Genomic DNA, 19,836 nt, shown 5'->3' on the forward strand with positions numbered 1-19,836 from the left:
GAGGCTCGCTGCTGCGAGGAGCGGACAGTGTGAGCTGGCTCACTGGTGTGGGGTCGGCGAGACAGCGAGACACCGCGGAACTCAGCCTGACCCCTAGATTTCACCGGGTCCGTCTGCGTCGCGTTACGGCCGCGTTACGGCCACGTTACGGCTGTGCTGCGGCGTTCGCAAAGATCGCGGCCACTCTAGTCAATGGGTGCTATTCCACCAGACGCGCCACGTTACGGCTCATAAGCGTCCCAGAATCGCCTCGGCGCTGGACTCCGCTCAAAATAGGATGCAAGTCTATTTTTCGACGCGGAGCGTTGCATAGCGCCAGGCAGGAAGTGGACCGGTCAGAGCATCCAGTCAATCCCCAAAATAAACTAATTTTGCAGACCTTATCCCTCCGTAGTCTTTCAAGTAGGAGAAGAAATGCCAGCGTTCTCCCTCCGGTTTACAGGCACTGTGTAAATTATATATATAGAATAATTATGATGATGAATGCATTTTTTTACTACTAAAATACAGCAACACATCTTTGATTCATGTTGTTTATAACTGGAATATTACAATTATTATTAACTTTGTCTGTACAAAGTAGCCTGTCCAGGAAATATACCCAAATCAACAAAAATTGCGAGCCGGCAGGCAAGACGCTCCGCTTCTGAAATGCTTCTGAAACGCGCCTGGTAGGGTATGACGCCGGAGGAGGCCGGAACAAAACCGCGGTGCAGCCGTGACGCGACGCAGACGGACCCGGTGGAATCGAGGGGTGAGCACACACACAAACTCCCAGCCAGGCTGCGGGTGTGTGTTTTCAGGCTGGGTTTCGCTGTGTCTCGCTGTCTCGCAGACGGCCACTGGGCTCACAGGGAGGGCGGGGGGGCAGGAGCTCCAACAAGCCGTTTGGGACAGAGAGTGAATACACATACTATACAGAGATGCTGTATGAGAAAACCAATGTGAGTTTGGAACATTGAACAATGTAAATCTATTTTAGTAGACCTCAACAATGGAATTATGATCAGTGGAAATGGCCATGACATGGGACCTTTAACTGATTTCACATAACTGTATTATGTTAGTTGAAATAAATAATATTAAGTTAAACCTAATATTTTATATTTAAACCTAATATTATTGCTTTCAACTAACCTAATACAAAAATGTATAATCTGTTGACATAATACATTTCATTAAACTTTTCAGTGGACCTTTTAATACTCTTTCATATTTTGAGGTGTTGATTAGATATAGTATACGGCCCCGATCCTGAGTATCTCCTGTTTCTTCCAGGAAGTGGACATTGAGGTGGATGAGAACGGCACCCTGGACCTGAGCATGAAGAAGCCCATCAAGAGGGAGGGAAATCTGTCCAGCCCCGGGGTCCGCTCCCCGGATCCTTCTTCCTCCTCTTCCTCGCTCAATCACGATGGCAGCGGCATGACGTCTCCGAACCTCCTGGCCTACAAGCAGGAGGTGTGGGAGGGCCCTCTGGATTACACCAAGCCCAACCGCCAGAGGGAGGAGGACCTGGAGGAGGTCAGAGTCACACTGAGCACAAGCTCCACACACATTCCCTGCCTTATTAGTCACAGAGGAAGTGTTGCAACATAAATAAATACAATTCCCCTCAAGCTTTTTGATTGAGAAACTCTTGCTTTTTTACATCACTTCCAATCCCTCTGCCTTATTTCCTGTCCCCTTTTCCTCTTTCTATTATTCATTTAATTCACTGAAATGCAAGAGTTACTGTGACCGTTAAAACATTGCACTGTGAAACAGAGGTGGTGTGTCGGGTGCATTTCACCATCCTGACTTTGGCATATGCAAATATGTACTCCTTTGAACTTTTTCAAAAAGAAATATAAAGGGCTTTGAGTGTACATTTTTTACGAGGACACTGCATTTGGTAATCATTTGTCTAAAAAAAGAGAATAGGGATCACACTTGTGTGCACATGGGGGTTTGCAAAGTTTATTTGCTTGTATACAAATACTACTGTTAACTGTTGCAAGAAAGCAATCACTCACAATGTGTCTAGAAAAGTCAATATAATACACAAAATAACACAAAGTCCTGTGATGTAACTTTAAATGATAAACAGAGGAATTAGCTGCACATTGTGCTAATCCTTTTTATCTCATTTCTCAGATGGAGCACACGGGCCAGTCGTTTGTCTCGTCTGACGCTGATGACTGTGACATGATGCAGGACTGTCTAGAGGACAGGAAATACCCGGGAGAGGTCACCACCCCCGGCTTCAAGGTCAAGTTCCTGCCCAAGGACAGCAAGAAAGATCTTCTCGCGTAAGTAACAAGTCTTAAGTGCTCTGCAGAAAGGGAAATAGACCTAATATTAACATACAAACAATGATAGAATGCCATAACTAATGGAAAATAAAACTTCCGGCCTCTAACCAAAAACCTATTCCAAAAAAAACCTTTGTCTAAAAACAGTCCCTCTGTCTTTTCTCTGTTTCCTTGTTGTGGTCCCCCCCTCCAGGTGCCCTACACCTGGGTGTGATGGCAGTGGTCACATCACTGGAAACTATGCTTCCCATCGCAGGTGAGCTCCACTGCTGATCTATTTGGCTGATAAAGCGTTCTAGTGCTCTCTGAATAAAGTCTTGCATGAATGTTAGCTCTACTGAGAGTCTTCTGCTCTGCACCTGAGTCCAAAGTGGGCGCACCACGACTAATTCAAATATTTGATTTGATCCACACATGCCAGAGACAATAATGTAGCGTGAGCCCGGGAAGCGACTGCGGTTATAGACTTTGATATGCATCAGTAATTTACCTCTTGCCGTCTGTCTTCTTCTTCCTAAATGACCTTGGTATGCCTTGCATTCTTGATTTCTCTTCGCTCACGTCCTTATTGTCTCTCTTTCCAACCCCCCCACACTCGCTGCCCCTCTTCCTTCTCTTCCTCTGCCTGTCCTTCGCTCTCTCTCCTCTCCCTCAGTCTGTCTGGGTGTCCTCTCGCTGATAAGAGCCTTCGGTCCCTCATGGCGGCCCACACCCCTGAACTCAAGTATGTCTGCTCTACACCTACGCTGCCTTTCACTGCCACTTCAACGCTACTGACACCGTCCCACAATGCTTTGTTCTGCTGACGGTATCTTATCTTTTGTTGCTGGCTGCTGCCTCTGCTGCTGCATCTGTCATGGCATTTATTTCCCCCTGGCTTAGACTATGCTTGCTTTTACTTTAATCAGTTCATGTAAATGTGAAATGAAGCTGTAATTCTGTAGCTCCTCACTAGAAAGTAGACTTTTCTTTTAGAGCGACACAAGAACTGGCTGAGAGCCTGAACAGAAAGAATTGTAAACAGACTTTGCTCACAAGAGTGAATAAGAGAATTAGCAAAGGACCATTTCTCTCATCTGCAAAATGACATTTTCTAGATTTTTTTTTTTATGCTGACCTTGTTATAAATGTTAATCCCTCAGATGCCCGACCCAAGGATGTGACGGCTCAGGTCACATCACCGGAAACTACACCTCCCACAGAAGGTAACCAACAAAACACACACACACACACACACACACACACACACACACACACACACACACACACACACACACACACACACACACACACACACACACACACACACACACACACACACACACACACACACACACACATCCACACTCATGGACACACACACACACACACACACACACACACACACACACACACACACACACACACAGACACACACACACACACACACACACACACACATATTCACAGAGGCCTAGTGACAGTTCATGGTAGCTTTAGTCAGGGATCACATACTCGCACATTTCCACACCTTTTCATTATCCTATTTTCGGCAGTATTAGGCATTTTGAGTGGATTTGGTTTGTAATATGGTTGAACAGCCTCTGTAAATTTATTCTTCGTGTTAATGTGCTCTCCCTTTAACAAGCAATCACTTCAACAGACCTTTTTTCAACCCTTTGTTATCAACTCCATACTTTCTGTTTTCAGTATCTCTGGGTGCCCGCGTGCCAAGAAAAGTGGAATTAAAACTCCTACCAAGGACAACCAGGAGGACTCCGAGCTTTTAAAGTTCGTACTGCTCAGAAAGACATAATTCTGCTTTTAGCGAGGCTTACGGTAAAAGTAAAATGCAATAAGAAGAAGAGAGAGAGAAAGTCATTGTGAATGATATGCAGAGGTAGGGACCTGCCCCCCCAAACTGAATCTTTACTGATGGGAAATACACTGACTGACTCTGAATGTAGTTCATGGTAGAGTATCAAAGAGTAGTGTGAATACATAAGAATACATGGGCTTCATATTGCATTTGCACACAAAACAGTTAATTTACCAGCATGTTGATCAAAGATTGTTCTGAACCCTGATAGCTGTTGCATTCATAATATTATTCATTACATAAATAATATTTCAAAAATAGATGCAAAAATATGAATTTGGCCCAGTGGAGAAAGTACATAACTTGTTTTTTTAAATATATTCTCAACTTTCTCTATAGTTTATATGTGGCATTTTCCTTCTCTAACCTTTGTTCCTTCTCTCTTTCTTTCTTTATTTCCCTGCTGCCTGGCTTCAACTCTTCTTCTTCCTCTTGGTACACCTCTCTGGTTGTTTCCCTCCTCTCCTCGCTGCAGGTGTCCGGTGCCGGGCTGCGACAGTCTGGGTCACATCAGCGGGAAGTACGCCACGCACCGCAGCGCCTACGGGTGTCCGCTGGCCGCCCGCAGGCAGAAGGAGGGCATGCTAAATGGCACGCCCTTCAACTGGAAGGCCTTCAAGACAGAGGGGCCCAGTTGTCCCACCCCAGGGTGCGACGGCTCCGGACACGCCAACGGGACCTTCCTCACACACCGCAGGTAAGATGCATGCACTGTGATGTGTCTGTTACTAAAACTAAGGACCGGTTCGAGGCCTGTTGTTGGGTCTTCTGGTCATTTAGACTTGATTTGACAGGGACCACCCCTCATTCAAATATAGTATTATGTCAAAAAGTATGAGGAACTTCCTTGTCTTGAGTAGCTGAAAGAATATTGAGTCCAACCTTTTAAATAGTATTCCAGCAACTATAAAGATATTAAAATGTGGAAACCAGTTTCTTGTTTTTGCCAGTAAAAAATGCAACAATATGCTGTGTTATATAAGACCCCATGGGTTTACCACCATCGGTTTTGAAGTCTCGAGCTTGGTATTTTGGCCACCCCCATGTTGTTTTTTTGGGACAAGAGGTGACCATATTTGGAAGGGAGGGTGGAGACGCTAATAGTGCTAGCAAGCTTGGCTTGCAATGTACATTCAACTCCAAGTATCTTTGAGAACAACACTGTGGCCAAGGCAAGGAAGCCACCCCTAACACATACCCTGCTTTAACTTTATTACTACCACCACAGAAAATATACTCATCAGGAAAGTATTAATATAACGTTAGAAATAGGGTCATCGTCTGAAGACTCCAGAAAGCCACTGCAGTGATCATGCTAAGATAAGCTTAATACTTGCTGGCAATCTCACAATTTAGAGCGTAAAATAATATTTCCGCAACTATTACTTAAGTCACAAGGAAACAATGTGTTGATTTTTGATTCCTCAATTTGACTTATTGCCAGTTGAAATTAAATGATGGGTTGGAACATATAAATCTTACTTTAAATCCAGAATTGGTAAGAGAGCCTACAAGTTTTTCATGATGATATTACTAACATGTGTCTTTTTTTTCTGCAGCCTCTCAGGGTGCCCCAGAGCTTTGTTCGCCAAGAAGAAGGCCAAGTTCTCCTCAGAGGAATACCTGAGCACCAACTTCAGAGCCGGTGATGGTAAGATTAAAACTGAAAATCTATCAAAGTATATGTATATGGAGACCTGTGTGTTGTTTCTAGAGCTAACTACACAGCACAAGTGTTAATGTAGGAAGTTTGGTGCAGAGTTTTTAATGTTTCTGTCTCCTTCTTTAGTTCTGGACAACGATGAGGACATCAAGCAGCTCAACAAAGAGATTAATGACCTGAATGAATCCAACAATGAAATGGAGGCAGACATGGAGAACCTGCAGACTCAGGTGTCAACCTTACTTATGACCCGTAGCGTACGATGACACATGGTGGCAAAACTATGATGGTTTATTGAGTATATGGCAGGGTTGGCACCGATTTTATTCAGTCATTTCACTGATAGTTTCTCTCTATTTCTGCTACTGTTGTACTACAAGTTAAGCATTTAACATGCTGTAATAACCACTAGGGGCCACAGTGGTGGCTCATTTGGCAAAAGTTAGATAGCCACACTTTAAAAGATAAGGAAAGTGATATTCCATTTTGTTAACGTTAAGAGAGTTCATGAAAGGAGCAGAACCTGTGACTGCATCCTCAATTTGCTTTCCTATACAGTGCTCTAGTTTTTATGGCTGCCATTTACAAAAAGCATTGATCTCTCTCTCTATTGGCTAATTTAAAACAGTATGTTTGAACGCGCTACTGCGGATTCTATACTTTAAAAAGGCAATATTCCAACCAACAGTATACTAAAACTTTACATTATATTTACACAAGCAGGCGGTGCTGGGTCCTCTTTGCTCAACAGGTGCTGGATGTTGCTGTTTAAAAAAAATTACACCCTTATATCTGAATTAGTAGCATTGTGTAATCCTGTTGCTGTGTTGCAGATCTCCTCCATGGAGATGAACCTGAAGAGCATTGAGCACGAGAACAAGATGATCGAGGAGCAGAACGAGGCTCTGTTCATGGAGCTGTCCGGGCTGAGCTGCGCTCTCATCCGCAGCCTGGCCAACATCCGTCTGCCACACATGGTGAGTGTCCACACACACCACAGGTTCACACACACCTTTATTTTAGGGAATGGGAATCTGACGTCATCAACAGCAAGTCGGACAACTTTGAAGGATAATGGCTAGCGCAACCAATTGCAACAACAATGTAGCATTAACCCTTTCAATTTAAACTTTTTTAACATGGTTATAGGCACTGTTGTGTAGCTGTGAAAGTTAATTCATGACCAAAAGGCAAAACGAAAAGAAAAATAAGGACCATGTGATTACATTTCATTCATTTACAACATGGAAACGCAAGGGAAACTCAACTGACATCAGGAAGAGATGCCAAATGTGCTGAGTGTCACCTGATTTAATACCATAAGACACATCATTACTTTAGTACTACTACTTATATTACTACTTATATTACTACTACTACTACTACTACTACTACTACTACTACTACTACTACTACTACTACTACTACTACTACTACTACTGCTACTAATACTACTACTACTACTACTACTACTACTACTACTGCTACTGCTACTACTACTACTACTACTACTACTACTGCTACTACTAGGCCTACTACTACTACTACTACTACTAATACTACTACTACTACTACTACTACTACTACTACTACTATACTTTAGACAAGCATTAAGCCACCATTTGGTTAGCATTTAGTTAGCATAACTTTAGCTACTTTACCTTTGTCCAGATGACTGTATAGGCAGTGGTCAAGTTGTAAAAAAAAGCCAGGGGGGATGGTGGATCTGCATGCCCCCCCCCCCCCCGGAGATTAAAAACAAAAACTAACCTGCAATTCAGGGTAGTTGAGTAGACTGGATATATGTTTGGTGCTGACTGCCTTAAGGGCCCTTAATTTGATCTGATGACAGCGCATTTGGTGGGAGACCAACATTGTACCCTTTTGATTAGTGTTTAAGCACAAAGATAATTATTATATTCTATTACTGTAAAACAACTTGCATGCTATGGATATATTACGTGTCAGATACTCCTGTCATTGATCTTGACCAAGGCACCTCAGAATTAGAGTTGGTCCCATGGCTACCACTGCTCCTACATAGTTAGGGTAAATGCAGAGGACACATTTTCCCACTGGGTGCAAGTGCAACTTCAACTTCAACTTCACACTCACAATACCTATAAATCTACTGGGAATTCATCCATTAAATGTTGAAACAAAACCTCACAAAACATTGAACATGAATCCTCTCTAGTCAAGTCCATTTTAATTCAAGTGCAAGAACATGGATTAAACAAATATACTATTTACAAAATCTGAAAATAATACATATAATATGATATACAAATACAAATAAACAGTTTTATTCAATGGCTACCAACCCAATTCTCCCCTATACTGTAGTATCTCATAGGATCTTCCAAAGAGTTTCATAATCATGTTTTTTAATGACAACTTTCCGGGCTCTTGCTCTCAGATCATTAGCCAAGCTATGACTTTGAAGCCAAGACTTGACATAAACTTCTGGTTTGAACATTTGTAGTGGAGGGCCAACACACTTGATGAAAAGCAAGGCTGACATACTTTTTACCTCTAGCGTGCTTCTAGTTGTGGTTAAAATGTTCATCTGACTGAACCCACGCTCACACTCAGCTGTGGAGATGACCAGTGTGTTCACTGCTTGAAGGAGGGGTTTTAGCTCTTCTGGTGCTTGTGGTGTCATTTCATCAACAGTTTTGAGTTTCACCATATCAACATATTCCCTCATTCCTCTCTGAATTTGTCTGCCATCATCAAGCTTGAAAAAGGAGCAGAGTTCCTGTATTTCCTTTTCGGCATAACGAACACCACACACATCTGGCCAGTTTGATGGCTGCAGCACTTTGACATTGTCAAGAAAGCTCTGGTACTCTTCTTTGCTTCTCTGTTTTCCAGGCAGTGATCCCATTCTTGTCTCAATTTTAGCAGCCAAAGCATGAAAAAAATGTTGGTGGTTTATTTCTCTGCTGTGTCTTAAATTATTTGTTAGTGGCACCCCTTTGAATAGCTTCAAACCGATTGCAGTCTGAGCCACTTCTGCCGCTGGTCCAGGCTGCTCTGCCATGGACTTCAACACACGGACCTGCCGACTGAGTATTGCTACAGCCTTGGGGAGCGTCATGTTTCTGTCTTGAAGAGAGAGAGAGAATTCAGACAACTCTTCTAAAGCATCATACATGATTCCAAGATTGTGCACAAAGGTGACATTAGAAAGGCGATCTATTAAACCACTGAACATGCATTTCTCTGTTGAACTTCTTTTAGGATCAACTGAGGCATTGGAAAAGTGCTTGTGGATTGCAGGGTACTGCTGCCATACAGCTTTAATGGTCCTGTAACTGGATGCCACCCATCTAGTGCTGAGAATTCTCCCTATGTTCAGACACTGTAAAGCAAGTTCCTCACAACATTCAGTGAGCTCACGGCGGTTTTTGGCCGATGCATGATAGAGACTGTACACTTCGTCAAAGAAAAACTGGAAGTCATTCATCCCTACAGTTTCTTCAACAGCATCTCCAACACTCAGCTCAAGACGGTGGTTCATGCAGTGCCACACCATTACGTTTGGAAACTTTTCTACGATTTTGGTTGCAACACCTGCTTTACTTCCAAGCATTACAGAAGCTCCATCTGATGCAAAGCAAACAAAGCGTTCACTCAGAATAGCTTCAGAGAAGCCATGATGTGACAGATTTTTCATTAGAGCTTGATAGATTTCACCTGCATTGGTAGCAGAAAGCTCAACTAGATCCAAGAAGAATGTTAGGGGCTCTTCACTCATCCCTAAGCTCGCTCTAATATAAATGATCAATACTGATTTTTTACTGTCAGTTGTAGCTTCATCTATCATAACAGAAAGTTTTGTTCCACTTTGAAGGACCTTTCCAACTACTCTCTTTCGCATTTCATTTGCTATGTGTTGGCTGATTGTTGCACAGGAATAGTCTGAATGTAAAGTTCTTCCCATGTCTAGTCCATTCAAGACTTGCAGATCAATATCGGACGGTAGATCTGTGAAAGGCCTTCCAGATTTCACAATCTTGTAAACTGTACGAAATACCCTATCAGTAGTTAAGAAGTGATCCCTTTGCATTTCAGAAGTCAGTGTTTCCAATGTCTTTTCTTTTGCTTTTTCCATGGTTTTCTCAGCTGCTTGGTGATAGTCTGACATTTTATGCTTGTGTATTTTCTTATGAAGGGACTGCAGCTGTGCTGCTCGGTTTGTACCATAGGCTGTAACCTTAACGTTGGACCACTCCTCAGCAATATGCAACTGGCTGCTCCCACCTGTACTTGGCCCAACTACTTTCATTTTCTGGCAGGTTAGGCAGCCAAGTTTTTTGCTTTGACATATTAGCCATGGATAATACTTTTTTTTCTCCCTGAACTTGGTAGATGTCCAGCATTCAGGGATATCTTGCTCATTATCTCCCTGGTTATTTTGGTCAGAATCATCGACACTATCTCGCCCTGCTTCTGCCTCTTCCTCTCTTCTTTTTTCTACCACAAAAACATAAAATCTATGTTAAAACCCCACTTGGTAAGATACATTTCCCCTCTTCGAAAAAGAAAAGTGTCTATTTAGAATGATCAAACCTGTTCCTTCTGCAGCTCTAGGCTCCTCTGCTTCTGCCTCCTCCTCTCTTCTTTTTTTTTACCACAAAAACATAAAATCTGTTAAAACCCCCCCTTGGTAGGATTAGCTACATTTCCCCCTCTTCGAAAAAGAAAAGTGTCAATTTAGAAATATCAAACCTGTTCCTTCTCCAGCTCTAGTCTCCTCTGCTCTAGTCTCCTCTGCTCTAGTCTCCTCTGCTCTAGTCTCCTCAGCTCTAGTCTCCTCTGCTCTCCTTCCTGCTTCCTCGCCATGATTATCCTCTATATGAAGAAAACAACGGCATTATGGTTTTGTTAGAATGAGCAGACAGTGAAGTAGGCCTACTGTCAAGTTGTGTTTTTTTTCATATAAAATAAGAGCGATGACATTCAACCACCAGAAGCCGCTATCACACGATTCGGAGGCATGCATCACATTTAAAGCTTTTTAAGTAATACATTTTGGTCGCTCACAGTGACTAAAGGTGCAATTTTCACACTTAATTTATATTATATGATCTCACTAAAATGAATGGAAAGCTTATCAAACAAAGTGCTTAAATCACTAGTGGATACATGATCATCTAATTGATACACAAAATCAGCCTAAAGATCCTCCAGGAACCTTAATTCAAATGGGTTCTTTCGGAACCAGTTTTCATACTGAAGAATCCCAAACTTGGACTATCTACCATCCTTAACTGAACTTCACCGGCTGTTTCAGGAACCGTCAACGACACCTGTTCTTCTCTGTGTTCTTCTGCCCCTGTTGTCTCTGCTTGTACACTAGCTTGCTCTGCCTCATCCTAAATTACATTTAATTTTTTTCCCCGACTGAACATGTCTAGGCTAGTTAAGTGTGTTGCTTATGCGGTCGCCTAAGCAGTAAAGAGCTGTGGGAAACCCTGCGAGATATTCCATGTGAAAAAGAAATCAAATCTGACATTAACTTTGTGAATATAAGAAAGGTCTAACCTGACGTTGGTTACTATAGCAGCTAGTACTAGCTGCCTGGCGTTAGGCTAGTTAACAAGAAAAAAAACGTAAGCTCCCAAACTATAACTCTGTTGTTATCGCCTCTGTCCAGAGATTACACATTTGGTGACATATCAAAAGTATTCTTGACTTACCTTCAGTGGTACTTTTTGTCCTCTTAAAGCCGAAGTAGTCCCCCAGGTCAAGCTGTCCTTGTCGCTTACTGGCCATGATGCTTGCACAGGCTGCGCTGCTATCGTTGACGCTGACTGACTTGACATCAATTTCGTGATCGTGATATGTGCACGAGCCCCTCGTCAACAGTATTTTAGCGGCTAAAATAATGTGGACGAGGGGCACGTGACGTGCACATATAAAATGTACAATGTTGAAAATTAAACATTGGCAATATTTCCACATTAATTGATCAAATAACAGGGGATGGGAAGGGGGGATGGCCGTTTCATAAGGGGGATGGTTTTGACCATTTTAATACCTAAGGGGGATGCCATCCCCCCTCAACTCGACTACTGTGTATAGGTGACATTGGACCTGTAGATTTGAAGGTCATGTACCCATACATTTGTAATTTAGACAACGACCTGTCAATATTTTACTTTTTTAAATTGGCGGCAGGTGTAGGAACTAGCTTCAAACAGCAGAGAGGCACCAACATCAGTAACAGTGATCGGTGGCAAGTTGTCAAAATTATTTGTCATCGATCATTCTCCTCCTAATTCATTTATTCAAGTATTACGCTCCTCTGTCTCTGGGAAATGCTTCTCTTTTTAAGGACATTTATGTTTTGCACATACTTTATTCGTTTCATATGCATAACAGCTGACAGATGTTGGTTAAAGCTGTTCCTTCTGTCCTTCAAAGATGGCTGTGCTGCCCCAGAATGCACCGCTGTTCCCATTCCTCATAGTTCCTATGTGTTTTCGAGGTGATGCTGAGTGTTTTCAGACCATCCTCCTCCCTCTGCTCTTCTCAGCTGAGACCAGTTGTTGTTTTGCTCACACAGCAGGAGCCCATCACGGAGCAGAACTTCGACAGCTACGTGAGCACGCTGACCGACATGTACACCAACAAGGACTGCTTCCAGAGCCCCGAGAACAAAGCTCTGCTGGAGAGCATCAACCAAGCTGTGAAAGGCATCAAAGTGTGAGGCCTGTCCTGGAGCGCAGGAGCGTGACGGAGGAGACGGAGCGATGGCCAGATGGAGGAGGGATGTTGAAATACTCTACAATATATTGAAATATGATTCAAAAACAAAAAGGGAATTCAGGTTATTTAAATAAAACGGCAACTTTGAAAAAAGAAATCAACCCAGGGAGCACTGTTAGAAGAAAAGTGACGCGGACCAAAATCCACACCATGCTGCTGCTGGGAGCCTTCAGTCAGGATGGATGGGAAGAAGAATAATGTTACTACAAACTGCATCTAGGGATCTTATTATGCTGTATGTTTACCTGTTGTCTCTTTTGTGTCCTTAACTATTTTTGGAGAGGGTTTCAGTGTTGGGCAGCTTCATATCAAACTGAAACTCGGAGGAGCGTGAACACAGGATTGCCTGAACGTGAAGAGGACGTTTTGACTCTCAGTGTTGTCCTGTCACACACACTGTGGCGAGTGTGTTCTCCCGAGCTCTCTGATTCATGACCACACACACCCCGGCAATACGAATCACGCACTACACAGAATGTGTGTTTGCTTTGCGGTATTACTGCGGAAAAGATGTCAACAACGCAATGTTGACTCAGTTTAGCAGTGGGAAAATAATCTTCAAGTAAGGTCATGTGACTATTCCAGGAACAGTGAATGGTGTTTCTTTTCCACGGGACAGCTGATATCATGATTTTACAAGCAGCAGATTTCCTTTACTGAAATGGCGATAGTGATAGTGTGCACACATTTCAAATTCAGTTAGTCATATCAATAGTATTTATGGACATAGGAATTGCACTTCATTTCAATGACTAGTTTTTTTCGTACATTCATTATTGTTATATATATTAATTATTTAAACTTGTGAACTTTTAAATTGTAACTTATTGCCATTTATGTTATTGAGGTTTATTTATTTGAAGCAATCTATTTATTAACTTTGTTTTGTAAAACACACACACACACGAAAGCATCCTTACTGATTATCATGCGATTTGCAGATGTCTCAGTTCATATTTTAAGAAACTATATACAGAACTGAAGAGGCATATTTTGTTTTGAGTACTTTTTAAAAACCTTTTTAAGTGCAGATGTTTTATAACTGACAAAACCTTTTGATAATTTTACAAAAATCTTTTGGGGTTGTTCTTGTTTTTATTTTTTTGTTTTTTTAAATGTTATTTCTGTTACTGCTACATTCAGAAGCCCACTGCTGAGATAAAAAGAAAGTATGTATTTATTATTTATTTAATATGAAAGAAATGGACTGATATGGCTGTATATTTATTTTGTTATTTATTTCTGTGATGTAACGGTTGAGTCTGAGTAGTCTTAAAGATTCCACTGCTAATATTTAAATAAAGAAAATCAATACAAATACTGTTTGATTACTTAGGCTTATACCTAGACATACCAGCAGCTGATTGTAAAGACAGAAAAGAAACTAACAAGTGTTCTGTTGCTCTCTGCTCTGTGTTGCTTTTGTCAGGTAAAAGAAAACCAGGAAAAGTTATTTTCAAAAATGAAAAATGTTACCTCTCCCAAGCGCTTTGTAGCGGCCAGCACCGGCTCACCCTAACTCTGTAATGTACCATGGATGCTTCTTAAGTCTGTCTTATTTATACTTTCATCAGCACAATGGTACATATATAGAGCTGTGATCCAGCAGTGGTTCAGGCTGGATGTATGGGTGTAACACACACGCGCGCACACACGCACGCACGCACGCACGCACGCACGCACGCACAAACACACACACACACACACACACACACACACACACACACACACACACACACACACACACACACACAGCAACATATTGAGGAAACTGTAGGATGGCCTCATTTGACAAACTTCTATCAGATAAACACACACACCCTTGTAGCCTTACTCTAGATTTTAATTTTTTGATGCACAAAGTGCCACTAAAAAAAGAAGAAAAAAAGAACTCACTTTCGTTCCTGATTCTTTGCATTTCTGCAATGTAACAAGTGTTTGGTCCCGGGCGACCATGGCATCAGAGAGCGGTGATTGTTTCAGATGCCTTTATTTCTCTGCCAAGATGGCCATTAGTAAACTCTATATACATTCTGTATAAATAGATTTTAAAGATGCTATATATATGAATATAAACATACATATATTTTTCCAGTGTAATTGTTGACTTCTTCTTCTCTTGTATTACCTTAACAAAGGATCACTAGCTGTGTAGGAGACCGCTCTCAGTAGGAGCCAGTTACACCTGATTTAATACCATAAGACCTGCTCAACTGTGGCTTTAAACAAACCATTCACTCAAGCTGAAGGCATTGTTGACCATACAGTCCTTTGGCAGTGTTCATAGGTTTCTTTCTTCTCATTTCCTGTACTTGTCTGTCCTTGATCCAGAAATGTCAGAAACATACTGTGTGTTGTACTGAATCTGAAGTTACTGTCATTTGAAACTTCATGGTTGGTTCCTAAGTGTAATGTGAGTTCATGTATAGTTAAAAAATGTTCTGCACTTAGTGTTTGGCAGCATTGTGCAGTCCTTGTATTTTTACTAGTGAGGCCTGCTTGCTACGAGCCCATGTCTCTGCTGTTGGAGGGGGGGGGGGGGGGGGGGGGGGGGGTTCAGTGTGACCTGCCTTTGAGTGATCTGTTGCCGTACCATACCGTGTGTCTCTGATGTCAGAGGCATGTTGTAAATGTGCTCTTAGCCAATTTAGAATGAAACTCCTGTGCGCACTTTCTGAATAGCTTAGGAAAATGCAAGCATTTGACTTGTAAGAACCCTAATAGATCACAGGCAATATTGGGGGGGGGGGGGGGCATTGTTTGTTGCAGAAGATTCAGCTGTCAGAGAAATGTATAAAGAAAAGGAAGCGCTACTTTCTTTTCCAAACTAAAACCAAAAGAGATTGACAGGAAGCAGGAAGTGGTTCTCAGGTGAGCTTGGAGAGCAGCCAAAGCAGTAAGCCGTAGGTCAGCCAGTCGGGGGGGGGGGGGGGCATGGTAGTGGCTGGATCAAGGCCTCCTGTGAAATGAGAAGAGTGTGTGGGAGTGGGAAATTGATCCGTTGTTTTAGGAGGAGGCGTTTGTTGCATAAATATGTGTCCATCACGCAAAAGAATGTCGAAAGCTTTTATGACTTTTAAACCCGCCCTCCCCTTCCTCATGTCTTGTGTAACCTTTCCCCAGGAAAGATCATTTTGATGCATTTGGTTAAAAAAGTAGTATATTCTTCCTCTCTTGAAAATGCACGAGAATACTACCCCAAGAGTGTTAAAGACTGTGAATATTCTCGTAACTTATTTGATATGGCATGACCCCTTTTAAACTGCTTGATGAAATTGTCTACTGAGGTATGTAAATGAATAACACTGAGGCCATGAAAGCATCGCATTTTCAGAAAAATGTCAGCGGAGAAAGCAAACGCAGCCTCCGGCCGGCCCTGCACCCACGCACTCTATGTTTCTGATTTACTGAGGGTACAGAGTGATGGGGGGGCAGCTTTATTCAGATTATTCTAAATAGCAAAGAAATGAAAAACAGGCTGGTCAGGGCCCATTTATTTTCCATAAATAAATGAACTTAACATGATGAAACTTTCAGGGAGGCCAGCCCAGACCAAAACCCAGCTGTGTGTTTTAGGAAGGGGGTAGCAGGTGGGGCGGGGGGCACACCTTTGCATCCTGGTTCCATGTTAAGTCCAGGTTCTGGTCACACTTTGACGTAGAAATTGACTCAAAGATAGGGATGATTAGTCGAGGCACTTTTCATCGAGCTGAGTAAAACCAAAAGCCCCCCCCCTCCAGACACCCCCCACCCCCCGCTGTAGTTACAAGCCGTGTGGTCTTATCATGTGTGCCTTTCTCACTCCACTCATTTCAACATATGGTAGTTTACATTTGGCAAACCTGGTTCTAATAGTGTTCTGGTCCGGATCTAGATCTCTTAACAATACTGCACTGAAAAAACTGAACCGTTGTCATAAATTAGATCAATTAAATCAACAGATTTCACATCACTGTATTAGGTTAGCTGAAAGCAATAATATTAAATTGAACCTAATATGTTTAATTTAAACTTAATAGTATTGCTGACAACTAACCTAATACAGTGTTGTGAAATCTCATAATACATTTAATTATAATCAACATTTCAGTTTTTTCAGTGTATCGGTATCTTGGGGCGGGGTTGGGGGGGAGGTTACTGTGTCTTCACATGCAGGTAGAGGGCATTCTGTTGTGCCACAGATACAAAAGTACACACTCCTGTTAGGCTAACGAAACTGTGATCTCATCATTGTGTGGATTCAGGTAGCAAACTGCACGGACAGTTTCTGTGAAGGAATCTGAAGAACATCCTCTTCATCATCTTCATCCCTAGATAATGCATCAGTGTGCAGGGCGTTATTTTGAAACATGTGGAAGTCTCTGTACATATTTGTATTAAGAAAAAACAGTGTTCTTGTTGTTGTATTGGAGACAAAAAGTGCAAAAATAAAAAAAAACTTGTGACAAAGAAAATAATTCCACAGCCAAGGGGTGTCCTGCTAGCACATTTTTACAGAGATGAGCTATTTTTACTGGTGATTTTCTAGGCATTGATATTGATATCCTTTTAAAAAAGTACAAAACTTCCAAAATTACAAGCACTTCCACCCTGATAGATTGCATGGTCATTTTTGTTACTTTTGTAGATGTGGTCGTTCCTTTACTATTGCACCGTTTTGTAAAGTGGGACAGGCCTTGGCTGTGTGTCTCGGGGTCTCATGATGTTTCTGTTTTAAGTTGTTTCTGTTGGGGGAGTAAACACTGTAGATGGGATGTTTGTGACTGTTTGTTTGTGTACATGTTCCCTTGTTCCTGTATCTGTGTTAAAAACCAGAAAAGTGATGTCAGTTATTGTGGACGTATGAACCATTTTAAATGTTCTCTATGAAAAACAAAAATAAAGAATCATAGACAATACGACTCTGTCCAATCTGTGTGTGTGTGTGTGTGTGTGTGTGTGTGTGTGTGTGTGTGTGTGTGTGTGTGTGTGTGTGTGTGTGTGTGTGTGTGTGTGTGTGTGTGTGTGTGTGTGAATGTGTGTGTGTGTGTGTGTGTGTGTGTGTGTGTGTGTGTGTGTGTGTGTGTGTGTGTGTGTGTGTGTGTGAATGTGTGTGTGTGTGTGTGTGTGTGTGTGTGTGTGTGTGTGTGTGTGTGTGTGTGTGTGTGTGTGTGTGTTCGTGTACTTCTTTTGTGGGGACCATCTTCACATACAATAAATCTGCTTTGGTGTACTACGGTGCATACACATTAAGTTATTTGAATTAAGAGCAAATATAAAATGTTGTTAATTATAAGATCATAACATGTGTACAATAAATGTACAAACAAGAATATGCAGTATATATATAATATATAAAAGTAAATATATGAGAGATGAAAAGTGAATTTGGTGAAGCAGTAGTATTGTGTAAAATAGTCCAAAAGACTATTATGTAGTTAAAAATTAACTATTTTTGACTTTTATATAGAGAACGGAACATGATGAAACATGCATAAACTGCAATATTTAATACAGAACACTTTATACTTGAGTTCAAGTGGACAATTATTTATTTCAAAGTGTTTTAGTGCACATTTAGTGGAAGTTGGTAGTGAGCATTGACTGGACATGGATTATACCCAGCAGACTTTTTTGAACAGATGTTTTAATATTGCTTTGTTGAACTCGACCCCCATTTAATTCATAAAGATTATTTCACTCCTTTTTTCTTAAAATGTGTAAGGAGGCATCCAAGCTATATTCAGTTTTTTACAAGAATTCAAGGTGAGTAAATGATAAACACATTATAATTGTGTGGGTAAAGGCCTGCATTCTACATGTTACTTAAGTAAAAGTACAGAAGTATTAGCACCAAAATATAGTGAAAGTAGCGACAGTAAAAGTAGTCGTTGTGCAGATTGGTCCATTTCAGAATAATATATATGATATGTTTTATAATGATTGATCATTAAAGTGTTCTCAAAGCTGGTAAAGGTGCAGCTAGTTTGAATGACTTTGTATACTGCAGGGTAGCTTGTGGATTTACTCCAGGTGGAACTAAAGTCTGATTTAACACTTGATAATATTTCACATCATTCATCCACATCCACGTAGAAGTAGATGACGTACCTCTGAACTGTAGTGGAGTAGAAATAAGAAGCATAACATGGAAATACTCAAGTAAAGTACCTCAAAATCTTACTTCAGTACAGTACTTGTGTAAATGTACTTATTTACTTCCCACCCCTGTGTGTGTGTGTGTGTGTGTGTGTGTGTGTGTGTGTGTGTGTGTGTGTGTGTGTGTGTGTGTGTGTGTGTGTGTGTGTGTGTGTGTGTGGCCTAGCATTACTATACTTGTGGGGACCTAAATCTGTTTACACAGTCACGTGTGGGGACTCGCCTCCCTTATGGGGACAAAATTGAGGTCCCCATAAGGGGAATCATTAATTTTAGGGTGAAGACTTGGTTAGGTTTAGGGTAAGGGTAAGGTTAAGGTTAAGGGTAAGGGTTAGGGTTATCAATCAATCAATGTTTATTTATATAGCCCAATATCACAAATGTTACATTTGTCTCAGTTGACTTCACAGTTTGTACAGAATATCAGTATGACAATACGACACCCTCTGTCCTTAGACCCTCACATCGTACAAGGAAAAACTTCCGGAGAAAACCCCACAGTTTAATGGGAAAAATGGGAGAAACCTCAGGGAGAGCAACGGAGGAGGGATCCCTCTCCCAGGACGGACAGACGTGCAATAGATGCCATGTGTAAATTGAAAAGATAATACATTTGCAACATAGGTAGTCCAAATGTTTGGAAATGCATGTGTGTATAATAGGAAGATGAATCCACAAGGATATCCATCCAGGACTTATGATCCAGGACCACAGGATCATCCATGACTCCGGATCCTGGCGTATATATAGACACCAAAAAGAAAGAAATTTGGGGAAGCTGGGTTAATCGGAACATGAGAGTACACAGGTATAGACAGAGAGAAGGAAGAAGTAAGATGTCCCCCGACAAACTAAGCCCATATCAGCAAAACTAGGGGCTGAATCTAATCAGCCCTAACTATAAGCTTTATCAAAAAGGAAGGTCTTAAGCGCACTCTTAAAAACGGATAGGGTGTCTGCCGTCCGAACACAAACTGGAAGCTGATTCCACAAAAGTGGAGCTTGATAAGAAAAGGCTCTGGCTCCCATTGTACTTTTAGAGACTCTAGGAACAACCAACAACCCTGCATTCTTGGAACGCAATGCCCTAGTAGGACAGTAGG

At 41.6% G+C, this 19,836-nt stretch overlaps 2 protein-coding genes across 17 annotated transcripts in view; one reads left to right on the forward strand and one right to left on the reverse strand.

Moving 5' to 3' along the window:
• LOC307035522 (zinc finger MYM-type protein 1-like) overlaps window positions 1-12,382 on the reverse strand; it is a 42,958-nt gene extending 30,576 nt beyond the window's left edge. For 7 of the 9 annotated variants that reach the window (XM_079674962.1, XM_079674963.1, XM_079674959.1 and 4 more), the window contains exon 1: window positions 10,553-12,382. Coding sequence is in view for 1 of the 9 variants with exons in the window: in XM_079674967.1 (XP_079531093.1) it covers window positions 8,166-8,926; window positions 10,553-10,675; window positions 11,524-11,788 (1,149 nt within the window). In the remaining 8 variants the exon portion in view is untranslated. Of the gene's footprint in view, window positions 1-8,007; window positions 8,927-10,552 lie in introns of those variants that run through there. The other 2 variants (XM_079674967.1, XM_079674960.1) reach the window with 2 other exon arrangements.
• The window catches only part of myt1b (myelin transcription factor 1b), a 66,568-nt gene extending 49,077 nt beyond the window's left edge, over window positions 1-17,491 (forward strand). For 4 of the 8 annotated variants that reach the window (XM_079674920.1, XM_079674919.1, XM_079674922.1 and 1 more), the window contains 11 exons: window positions 1,279-1,524; window positions 2,137-2,291; window positions 2,488-2,550; window positions 2,950-3,018; window positions 3,437-3,499; window positions 3,984-4,064; window positions 4,628-4,849; window positions 5,712-5,803; window positions 5,942-6,045; window positions 6,649-6,792; window positions 12,393-17,491. In XM_079674920.1, coding sequence (XP_079531046.1) covers window positions 1,279-1,524; window positions 2,137-2,291; window positions 2,488-2,550; window positions 2,950-3,018; window positions 3,437-3,499; window positions 3,984-4,064; window positions 4,628-4,849; window positions 5,712-5,803; window positions 5,942-6,045; window positions 6,649-6,792; window positions 12,393-12,536 — 1,383 coding nt within the window. In that variant the 3' untranslated portion in view covers window positions 12,537-17,491. The remainder of the gene's footprint in view (window positions 1-1,278; window positions 1,525-2,136; window positions 2,292-2,487; window positions 2,551-2,949; window positions 3,019-3,436; window positions 3,500-3,983; window positions 4,065-4,627; window positions 4,850-5,711; window positions 5,804-5,941; window positions 6,046-6,648; window positions 6,793-12,392) is intronic. The other 4 variants (XM_079674921.1, XM_079674925.1, XM_079674924.1 and 1 more) reach the window with 2 other exon arrangements.
• Window positions 17,492-19,836: the final 2,345 nt, after the last annotated feature.

The sequence above is a fragment of the Notothenia rossii genome (assembly GCF_949606895.1).
Source record: "Notothenia rossii genome assembly, chromosome: 4".
Taxonomy (NCBI): Eukaryota; Metazoa; Chordata; class Actinopteri; order Perciformes; family Nototheniidae; genus Notothenia; species Notothenia rossii.